General features: G+C 38.8%; 1 protein-coding gene across 1 annotated transcript in view; it reads right to left on the bottom strand.

Moving 5' to 3' along the window:
- Nucleotides 1–10,769, bottom strand: part of LOC112414578 (EF-hand calcium-binding domain-containing protein 1-like) — a 14,509-nt gene extending 3,740 nt beyond the window's left edge. The window contains 4 exon segments of the mRNA XM_024767126.1: nt 1,344–1,421; nt 1,424–1,444; nt 2,384–2,539; nt 10,712–10,769. Of these exon segments, the coding sequence (XP_024622894.1) occupies nt 1,344–1,421; nt 1,424–1,444; nt 2,384–2,539; nt 10,712–10,769 (313 nt within the window).
- Between the last annotated feature and the right edge of the window lie 1,231 nt (nt 10,770–12,000).

Raw genomic sequence — 12,000 nt, 5'->3', positions numbered from 1 at the left:
TTTTTAAAAAAAAAAAAAAAAAAAAAAAAAGAAAAGAAAAAAAGGAACCCCCCCCCCCACAAAACAGAGAAACAAAAAAGTCATAAATGTCAAATAAAGTTGGTGAGTTTTTAAAATGTTACTATCATTTTTGAAACGTGTGTTTAATTTAGAGATCTTTTGAACATCCCAAATCCAAATTCAAGTGGAAGAACAAGAAGGGATAAAAATTTCCTTATATACTCAGAACTCTGCATTCTTTTCTTAAGTAATTTGACACTTTAAGCAATTTGCTCCCTTGAAAACTGCTACTTAAAATTGTTCCTATTCTCTTTCCAGGGTTTCACACCCCAAATCCTGGCACAGGAGGTGTAAAACACAGATAATAGAGTCACATCAATGGAAAGGGTGAGGTGAGGCCAGAGCTGTTCCTACAAAATTGTGAACTGGGAGATCTTTGTCTTTGGAATCCCTGGTCCTTTTCTGTAGGAAACTCCCTTTATAACTCTCCTTCCTCTGGGCTTCCACTGTCTCAGCCTTCTTTCTTCTTTCTCTGTCTCAGCCTTCTTTCCTCTCTTTTTAGTCTAACACTAGAGTATTGGTGTCTGAGGGTTGTGTGTTTTATCGTGTTTTGTGTCAATCCCTCACATTTTCTCTGATGGAAAGACAAGGAATAGCCTCACTGTGAACTATATGCTGCCCCATATTCAAGGCCATTTTCTGCTGAGCCCAGAGGCAGCCCCAGAAACCTCAGCCTTGCCAGCTGATCAGAGTTGGCACATGTCCTGAACTTCAGTTGCTGTCCTTCGCCTGGGCCTTAAGCCGAAGAGCCATCCTGGTGACACTGGGGTATTACAGAACTAGTGAAGGAAGTGTTTGGAGACTCCGGATCTAGGGACTCTCCTATAAAATAGGCCACCCATTTCATCTGTGTTTTGTTTTTGTTTTTTTAACTCTCATGAACTATTTTTGCAAAGGAGATATAGAGAACAATGAATTTATATTAAAAAAAAATATTTAGGAACTTCGCTGGTGGCGCAGTGGTTGAGGGTCCACCTGCCAATGCAGGGGACACGCCACAATTACTGAGCCTGTGCTCTAGAGCCCACCAGCCACAACTACTGAGCCTGTGTGTCACAACTGAAGCCCACGTGCCTAGAGCCCGTGCCCCGCAACAAAGAGAGACCACCACAATGAGAAGCCTGCGTACAACAGTGAAGAGTGGCCCCTGCTCAGCACAACTAGAGAAAGCCCACGAGCAGCAACGAAGACCCAACGCAGCCAAAAATAAATAAATATAAGGATTAACTAATACAAAATTGACAATATATATTACTAAGTTAATAATAACATAGAAATCTTACACTTCAGCTTTTCTTCAAAAGTCCCTCAAAGAAACACTGATAATCCTTTAACACACTCTTTTACATTTATGTAGTTATGTCTTTGTCAAATGCAAAAAATACTGAAAGAAAAAGAACGTGTAAGTGTATAGTAATTTATAGCTATTTTATAATGCAAGAGTATTATGAAGAGATTAAAAAAATCTTTCCTCCCAAAATGAGGGGGAAAAAAGTTTTTGACACAATCTTTCTTGAAAGAGTCAATATTACTGGAAATGTATTTTCAACAGATTTTTATAGAAAGAAGCCATTCTCCTCCATGGTCAATTATGAGCTTCACTTGTGATGTTTTGTACAGTTACTATCAGCAAAAAAAGACCAACAGTAGAGATAATCAATGTGATAATTTTTATTCTAAAGAGTGGCAAAATCCTGTTGTAAAGAAGTTGTATAATACCTAAAATTACCAAAATAACACATTATTTTTTAAATTACCAGTGAAATCTTAGAATTATCCTATAAAATATTATTGACTCTTTTGGGGGTGATGGATATATTAATTATTTTCATTATGGTTATGGTTTCAATGGTGTATACATACATCAAGACATATCAAGTTGAACACTAAAAATCTGTGAGTGAAACTGACTGGATCACATTAAATTTCCTATTCTGAAAATAAAATTGTTTCATTGCTTTTTTTCAATATAATGAGTAATTCTCATTTTTTTTTGTGAAGAAGTAAATAATTTACATGTCTACACAGCATATGACTCCAAAGACAATTGAAAGCACAAGCTTATCTTTTTAAAAAAAATCAATACTGCTAGCTTATTTAGGTCATTACTGGTTCTTTCTCAAAGTGGTATAGCTATGAAATATGAAATTCTGAGTGAGTTTATATTAAAAACCATCCTCACAATCAAATCAAATTTACTGTTTTAAATTGGTAGCACTACCAGAATCATCTTTCTAATTCTGGTATTAACATATATATATAAATAAATATATACATATTTGTCATCTCAGCTTGGCCCATTTCAGTCTCCATGACTTCTTACCCCTATTCATTAGCATATCATCAGTCATTCCAAATATGCTGTGCAGGATGGCTCGAAATGTGTTATGATCTAGTCCAGTGTTATCAAGTCTTACAACAGCTCTTTCCACCACGCTGTGAAAAATTCTTATGAGACACTCTACTTCACTTTTTTTTACTGTAAAATGAAAATACAAATAAATACAACTTAGATTTAACCATTGAGTTCTCCAACCCAATTAAATATATTTTACTAAGCAGCTATTTTGTTCCTATGATTCTAGATGCTCTAGTGATTTTAAAAAGTGTGACAGGGACTTCCTTGGTGGTGCAGTGGTTAAGAATCCGCCTGCCAATGCAGGGGACATGGGTTCGATCCCTGCTCTGGAAAGATCCCACATGCTGCGGAGCAACTAAGCCGTGCGCCACAACTACTGAAGCCCGCGCACCTAGAGCTCGTGCTCCGCAACAAGAGAAGCCACTGCGATGAGAAGCCCGCGCACCGCAACGGAGTAGCCCCTGCTCACCACAGCTAGAGAAAGCCTGCGCAGCACTGAAGACCCAACACAGCCAAAAAAAAAAAAAAAAAGTATGACATGGACTTGCTACTTAAGAGCTCACACAATCAAGACAGGCTTTACTTAGAACTCTAATAAGACAGTATATAAATAATAAATTATGTGGTATAACACTCACCACTATAGACATATAAAGAGGAATCAGTATGGGAAAGAAGAGTTGTGCTTTTTTCATGGGAGTAGACTTCGAAATGGGCCTTGAAGAATGTATAGTATTTATACAGGAAGGAATGTATTGAAGGTGGTAAAGAAGTGGGGACTTCCAGGAAGAGGAATAACATGAGTAAAGGAAAGAGGAAGAATTGGGGTTGAGGTAGAACATGTTTTATTGGGAGCACAGCAAGTAGGGAAGAAGTGAAAAGCAAGATTGAAGAGGACAGGCTGATGGTAGAGGGCCTTGAATACCTAGTCAGAGGATTAACATTTATTTTACTGGAGCAGGGTTTCTCATGGTGTCACCTTTGGACCCTCTGCGTCAAAATCATCCCCCCTCAGGGCTTGTTAAATACTTGTTAAATATGCAGATTATCAGGCCTTGCCCCAGACCTCCTAAATCAGAATTGCTAACAGTGGGCCTAGGGGTTAGCTTTGAAACAAGAGCTCAGCGGATTCTTCTATGCTCTAAGGGCTGAGGAGTGGTTTAAGAAACACATCTGGTGAAGTTGTATTGAAGGGGAAAACTGGAAACATAGAAGCCAGGCTTGGAGTGATAGGGCTTTGGCTAGGGAGGTGGAAATGAAGTCAGAAAGCAGGTAGGGAGCCTGAGATGCTGCTTAAGCAGCACACAGTGATTCTAATGCACTGTCAGGACTGAAAACTAAGGGATTAGGCTTCGTGGCTTGGCTAGACTTAAGTATCTGGGTTCCACTTCCATTTCTTATCCTATATAGCAGACTTAGGACAATTCAGCTTGTTTATGCCTCAAGTCCTCAACTATAAAATTTGGGTATTATCCTAGATGATCTCTGAGATTCCTTCAGGTTCTAGAAGTCTGATGCTATGAATTAAAGATTATTTGAGAGAACTAAAAGAGTTAGGAGGGAAAGCTGGTTATTATTACTATTTTTTTCTCTTCCTTTTCCTCCCTCCCTTTTTTTTTGGCGGGGCGGGGGACGTGGGGGCAAAGACATATTTTTAGATTTTTTTCTTTGAGATGATTTCAAGTTACCCATCTGAACCAATGAGAACCCCTAGCAAATATGCAGTTTACATTAGGGTTTCTAATATAGTCAGAGAATTACTTGACTCTTCGGGTAATGTTTGATAAATCTATAGAATAAGCGATTACAAAGGTACCTAGTAATATTATTTTATGAACTGAATTAGATTCTCAGGCTTCACACATAGCTCCAAATTTGACATAAAGGTAATTTTTATCCATCGAATAAGCATTTATTAAGGGCCTGCCATGAACCAGGCAATGAATACACCATGGTTGCTGCCCTCAAAGTTATTACACTTTGGTCAAGAGATAAAAGTGCAATGAAGTATCACAAACACTAGGCTTGATGGTGTTTGGTAGTGACCCAAAGAAAGGCATCATCAACAGGGGGGAGGCGATAAGAGATTAAGAAGGGGCTCCAGGAAGAGGTGTCACTTGAGCTAAAGCCATCAAAGGAGTACGCATTTGCTAGAGGAGGCAGCTTGAAGGCAGGGAGGCATGTTCGGAGAGCCACAAAGTTTGGTGTGGCCAGGTGGCAGAATTGTTTGACTTTACGAGGGGCTTACTGAAAAATTTTGGCTGGCAAGTTAACAGGATCAGATTTGCATTTAAGGAAGATCACTTTGGCAGTAGATTCTTGAAACTACCTTACGAATGGCGAATCCAGATGTGACAGGTTGTATTTTCCCAAAGACGATTTTAACAATCTATCCCATCTCATATGCTCTTCTTACAATAGACTTTTGATACCCCTCCTTTAGAAAGATGGGGTTTGTGTCTCCTTCACTTGAAACTAGGAGAATTTTTGACTATTTTAACCAAGAGTATGGTGGAAATAAAGCAATGTGACTTTTCAAGACTTGGTCATAGAAGGGGGTGCTCTGAGGACAAAAACTTGGAAAGTGTTTTTTTTTCTTTTATGGAATATGAAGAAAAAAGACCTCAGGTGTGGACACATTGCATGGAGTGCATAGTATATTAATGCTTTCCTGAAACTAGCCTTGCTCAACTCTGATGGAGAATCAACATCTGAGTGCAACAGCATTGTGAAAATGGATCCCCGAAGAAAGCGAGGTTTCAGAGTCAGCAGCTGCTCTGGGTTAAATACTTGACAAGTCATCAAACAAAACAATCAAGGATTTTAGACATAATCTGCAGAAGCCAGTAAATTTTTCTGAGTTTTATCCATACAGCTCACATTTCATTATATCTAAAGACCTTACACATGTGGTCAAGGAACCACTGTAAATGATACTTGAGAATTTGTGGGTAATGAGAATGGTGTTGATATGTTAGAGATTGGCCCGTGTTATTTATTAAACTTTTTAGCTTGGAATAATTTTAATTTACGTAAGAGATGCAATAGTAGGGTTCTCCGCTGTTTTTCCCTGTTAACATCTTATGTTAACACCACAACCATGGTGCATTTGTCAAAACTAAAACACTGGGCTTCCCTGGTGGCGCAGTGGTTAAGAATCCGTCTGCCAATGCAGGGGACATGGGTTCGAGCCCTGGTCTGGGAAGATCCCACATGCCGCGGAGCAACTAAGCCCATGCACCACAACTACTGAGCCTGCACTCTAGAGCCCGTGAGCCCCAACTACTGAGCCCTCGTGCCACAACTACTGAAGCCCGTGCGCCTAGAGCCAGTGCTCTGCAACAAGAGAAGCACCGCAATGAGAAGCCCGTGCACACTGCAACGAAGAGTAGCCCCCGCTCACCGCACCTAGAGAAAGCCTGTGCGGAGCAACGAAGACCCAACACAGCCAAAAATAAGTTAAAAACAAAACAAAACAAAAAAAACTAAAACACTAACGTTGGCACATTATTATTAACTAAATTACAGATTTTACCAGTTTTTCCACTAATGTCCTTTTTTTTGTTCTAGGATCCTATCCAGGATCCATTTGGTTGTCATGTCTCCACCAACCTGTGAGTTTTCAGTCTTAATCCTTTTTATGACCTTGACATTTTTTATTTTGCGTAAGTTCAATTTAGGTTTGCCTAACGTTTTCCTCATTAGACTGTGTTTTGGTAAAGAATACTACAAGTGCTGTTCTTGTCATGTATCAGGAGATACACGGTATTATCAATAACATGACCAATCACTGCTGATAACCTCGATCACTCGGTTAAGTGAGTCTACAGGTTTCTCCACTGAATCTATTGATACTACTTTCCCTTTCCATCACTTATTCTTTAGAAGCCAGTCTCTCAAGGTAAAGGGAATTAAGTTCCACTTCTTAGGAAAGTATTTATACTATTAATTTATTCTAAGGAAGATTTGTCTCTTTTCCATTTATTTATTCAATTCTTTCAGTATGCAGTCACATATATTTATTTTAGACCAATACTGTGCTACTAATTTTGCTGCCCAAATTGTTTCAGCTTTGGCCATTGGGATTTTTCAAGTTGACTCCTCTTTCACATACCGTCATCCTTTTGCTTTTGCAACACTGCCTTGCTTTCTGGCACTACTTGCCAGGCTCATCTTGTATTATCCCTGCGTGAGATAACAGGAAAAAAAAAAAATAGGTCTCTGCCCTTGGTTCCCGGCACAGAGCTCCTAAATCCCTTAGCCATTTCCTTGTTGATAGCAACGTCTTTTGTTCTAATGAGGTGACTGTTGGTTGTTCCTGGACGGGAGCTGGTCACCAGAAAAACCAAGCTATGTTCAAAAGCTTGGAACTTTTAGTCCTGCCCCCACCCCTTCTCCAGAGGGGGGCTGGAAATTGAGTTAATGATCTATCATGCCTATGTGATAAAGCTTCCATCAAAATCCCCAAAGAATGGGGTTCGGGGAGCTTCTGGGTTGGTGACCACACAAAGGTGCCTGGAGAGAGCCTGGAAACTACACCCCTTACCACATACCTTGCCCTATGCATCTCTTCCATCTGGCTATTCCCAATTATATCCTTTTACAATAAACTGGTAATCTAGAGAGTAAACTGCTTTCCTGAGTTCCGTAAGCTGCTCCAGCAAACTAACTGAACACAAGGAGGGGGTCGTGGGAACATCTGATTGATAGCCAGTTGGTCAGAAGCACAGGTAACAACCTGGACTTGTGATTGGCATCTGGTGAGAAGCAGTCTTGTAGGACTGAACTCTTAACCGGTAGAACCTGACACTCTCCAGGTAGTGTCAGAATTGAGTTAAATTGTAGGGACACCCAGCTGATGTCACAGAGAATTGTTTGCTGGGAGAAACCCCCACACAGTTGGAGAACTGTGAGTATGGTAGTAGTGTTAAAGCAGGAGTAGTGTAGGTTTTTCCTTTATGCTCTGTTCAGCTATTTTTTCAAGGAAATCTGGTTCTTTTATTAGTTTGGTATTTAGAAACCAAGGTCTAGTCACTGGGTATGCTAATCACTATTGGGGTGCTAATATTTCTAAGCCTGTTTAGTAGACATAGCTAGGAAATATGTACGTACACTAACCTACGTATGCACACATCGTGGCCCATGTTAGGTCTCACAAATACAGAAAAAGCCAAATACTGGACTAATGGGCCCTTAGGTGGTCCTGGGCTGAGTCCTAAAGGAGATGATCAGTTGTATTAAAAACTCATGAGTGCTCAGAAAAGACAGGCTCATGAATTCACAAGGTCAAATCATACTACATTTAACTATTTCCTCTACTTGATAAGAATGGATCAGAGAAATGCAGTTCACAAAATACTTGGGATTTTAGCAAAATCTCTTATTCTTATGTTAATATCTATTCAGTAACCAGTAGTGCCTAGTACAGTGGAAGGCTCTCGATACATGTTTGCTAAATAAATGATAAGCAATCACTTGTAAACTGGAGAAGTTAAGGAATACGCTGGATGAGAGTCAAGCTCCAGAGTAACACTGAGAAGCCAAAATGATCAGTTGAATCAAACCACACGAAATTACTAGGAATAATTTTAAAGTTCTTCGCTTATCTTTAAAAAAGTTCGTTAATGTACCTAAGTATAAAAATGACAATCTGTGTGAAAAAGACTGGGTCAATTCCCAACTCACCATCAGTCAAACTGGGACTGACATTTGGCTGGCAGAACTGAAGTTTCAAGTGGAAAAGACAATTCTGATCAGGACCCTCAAACTTCAGTGTCTAAGAACACACAGAGCTAACAATCTGGACGCCTGGCCCCACTTCCAGAGATTATTTTTTACTATACTAAGGGTGGTACTCCAGGATCTACATCTTCAGTATAAACCTTTAGGTGATTCTGATGGTGGAAATATTCCTACCATACTACAAATAAGAGGTATGTGGCCAGTGTCAACTACAGAATTTGTGGGGCCAATGCAAAATGAAAATGCAGGCCCCTTATTTAAAAAATTAAAGTCAGTGTTAGCAGAGCATTAAACTAAGCATGGGGCCCTATGAGAACACATAGGTTACACACACCATGAAGCCATGTACTATACCCTGAGGTAATTATCTGCCTCTCCCACCAGATTAGGGCTATTATTTGGAACAGGAAATAGATTTATTTGCATGACTCCAGAGCAGCATTGTCTAACAGAACTTTCCGAGATGATGGAAATATTCTCTGTCTGTGCTGTCCAATTTGGTAGTCACAACCCACATGTGGCTGCTAAGCCCTGAAAAATGGTTTGTGTGACCAAAACTGGATTTTAAGTTCTACCTAATTTTAATTTACATTTGAATAGTCAAATGTAGCTACTGGACTGAGGATAAACCGGCTGAGGATCTGAGAGGAGAGTATGCAATGGTAGTGGCTTGGACTGAAAGAGGCCATGTGGCACATGAGGGACTAACAAGAAGCTCTAAAGCAAAGCCCAGGAAAAATCACGTCAACTTTCTGCCGCATAGAGCAATTATTAGAACTTTGTACACCAAGAGAAATACAGACAGTCCCTTCTTGAGAAGGTCAAGGCAGCACTAGCTTTTTAGTCCTTCCCTCTCCTACCCATTAATAACCAAATTCTAGTCATGAGAGGACCAGTGTCTATCCTGGTCTCAACTAGAAGGACTCAAGAACTAAAGTGATTTGGACAAATTTTAATAGTCCCCTTACTATGGGAAAACACTGTACAGAAAGACCATGAGGGACTATAATGCTGATCAATAGGATTAATTTGAAAAATAAACACTGAGTGCAGACTCTGCATCAGACTAGCTTGGCCTCAACAAGAAAAGTCCACTGTTAGCTTTACACAAACAATCTTAAGACGAGGTTTCCTCACCTGAAAACATGGATAACATCCCCTACCTCACTGGGTTTGTTTTGAGAATAAAGATGATGAACATAAACCATTTTGCACTGTCTTGCCAATGAAGAGCTCAATAAACATCAGCTGTTAGAAATCTAGTAATCTGGCTATACTGGTCAATAGCTATGTTTCAGTATTTAGGGCCTGAACTTTCAACAATAACTTAAGAATCAGTTAAGTGTCAAAAACTTTGGAAAAAGAAAGGAATGCAACTTATTCCTTTTTTCAAACAGCTATAAGTTATCTTCTTTGTAGAAGACTACAAGGGATATGGGTCTCATCAAGTATTACATACTCATATCTACAGACTATTTCAGAAACTGCTTTCAAATAACAAATAACGGTATTAAACACACATATGGGTAGCAGACACTGCTAAAAATAATTTCATTAGGATGGGGAGAGGAGTCAGATTTTTAAAGCATGCAAAATTTCCTTTTGAATGTTATAAAACTCAGGCTGTTAAGAAAATAGCACATGACAGCAGGCATTTCTTACTATATTCAATATTGGCTAAAGCTGCCGGATGGATTTTAAAGGGTAGTATGACAGCACGATGGGAAAACAAGGCCCAGAAGTGCTTGAGGAGCTTAGATCATTTAAAATCCAACTGAGAAAAGAAAAAACTGAATTATGCCCACAATGAGATTCTCAGACAAGGTGGTGACTATCCTGCCAAGGTCACACAATGGAAAATGGAAGCACCCAATAATGAGGCTGTAAAGCCGGCTGAAATAAAAGTAATTTCCTTAAAGTATAAAAACAAATTCTTAGAATTATCAGTCAGGATTGCTTGTGGCCAGGCTTGAGAAACAAAGATTCACAAGATTACTTTTTAAGGTCTGGCAGGGCAAGGATTCCTAAAAAAATCTGTTAAATTAGCTTTGCTTTAATAAACACTTGCCATGTGCAAAAGCACCATATTTCTTCAACATTTGAACTATCTTATGTACCTCTATCAATACTGTGAAGTACAGCAATCAACTGCCTCTATGGCTTTTGTGCCAGAGAACTCAGGGAAGTTGCCTAAGTACACCTTTATACTTTGGAATCTCTGGTTAAATTTCAGACCATTAATAAAATCAGTACTTGGTTGGCTGATAATCCTTTAGCGTTTATGATGTCATGTAAATTCTCATGCTAGTCTTCCCACGTATGCAGTATATTTTAGGACATCTGATGATTAAAATATTTTCAGTGTAAGTGCAGGGATAATCATTCACTTGCTAACTATTTTTTTTAAATGGCCAAAATATTAGATAGAAAATAGAGCAACTCTACTTCTGGGGTTACAAAGCACTTGTTAAGATCCAACTAGTATGTCTACCAACATTTCTATTTGATTGAATATGTTCAGGCAGTGCTGGATATGTGGTCAGTACTTACAGCTCTTGACAGTATTACAGATGGAATCCACCAGTTTCTTCAGAACCTTCTGGTCCATGTCAAGTGTGGCTTCAACACAATGCAGACTTCTCAGATAGCCTAATTCCAAGCCTGGGTGTCCTGGGTTGCCACTGATTCCACAGTGCACCACTCCATACCCAGCACAGAACATGACCATGGCAACATTCCAGCAACCAAACACAGAAGGTTCTCAAGTAATTGGAAAAATATGCAACAATGATTGTTACCACTCAGTATAAATGCAGTGATTTCATTAATGATGTGATCTGAAATATTACAGCAATTCCAACATTTATCTCTTCTTTGGGGCTAAACACCATTTAAAGTGGTATTTGATATTATTACCACTTATACTTCTTGAGCACAAATTCTAGAGTTGAAAATGTTTACGGATGAACACATAATAACTAAGTAAGACTATAAAGACCTGATTCTTTAAGTAGAAATAAAATAACTTCTCAGGCTACGAAGAGCTCCTTCAAAGGTTATAACCTCCTTTGAAAACTAACCAAGCACCTTCTCATAATAAGCAAACAAAGGCCTCAATCTGGGAGTGTCTAGAGAAATGTAAAACCCCTCACGTTTACCCCTCCAACTTATCTGACTGACTGGTTAGGAAAACATGGTATGATTATGCCAAAGCTGGGCAAGATGGCAACTGTTCTCATGTCCATTGTCAAATCCTGGTATAAAGAACAAACATCTTCTTGTGTATGTCTGCTGGCCTTCACTGTGGCAAGGCAAAAAAAAAGTACAAAAATGATTTTTAGAATTTAGGACACTGTATTCTTACTAAATTTTAAATAACACATAAAAACAAATTTTAAAATAAGGCAAATATAACTGGGGGAAAAAAAAATTTTCCCCAAACGTTTAAGGAGATACCAAACGTTCATAGATTTTAAGTTGAAAACTGACAATTTTTAATAACTGTTCTTAGTGGCTAGTCTATTGTTCTCTGTAAAATTAAAGAAAATTAGGCAATAGGCTTTTAACACATCTTGACTGGAGGAATACGAATCTATACTCTGGATAAAATAAATTCAAGACACTCTTAGGGTATTTAAAACACCTAAACATACTAAGGGCAACCCAAGGAATCCAAAACCACCAGAAAAAGATAGCACCAGGTATAAATTCAATTTTCCTACTCAGACATTCATCAATTTTGTTGCAGTTACCCTGGCATCATTATCCAAATAACATGCTTTGTGTTTATAAAATTAGTATATAATTGTTCAAGTAAAAGGGTGGTTTGGTGGAGAAAG

This window comes from Neophocaena asiaeorientalis, unplaced genomic scaffold (assembly GCF_003031525.2).
Source record: "Neophocaena asiaeorientalis asiaeorientalis breed wild unplaced genomic scaffold, Neophocaena_asiaeorientalis_V1.1 scaffold70, whole genome shotgun sequence".
Classification (NCBI taxonomy): Eukaryota; Metazoa; Chordata; class Mammalia; order Artiodactyla; family Phocoenidae; genus Neophocaena; species Neophocaena asiaeorientalis.
The sequence above is the reverse complement of the archived record's forward strand: the minus strand, read 5'-3'. Positions and strand labels throughout refer to the sequence as shown.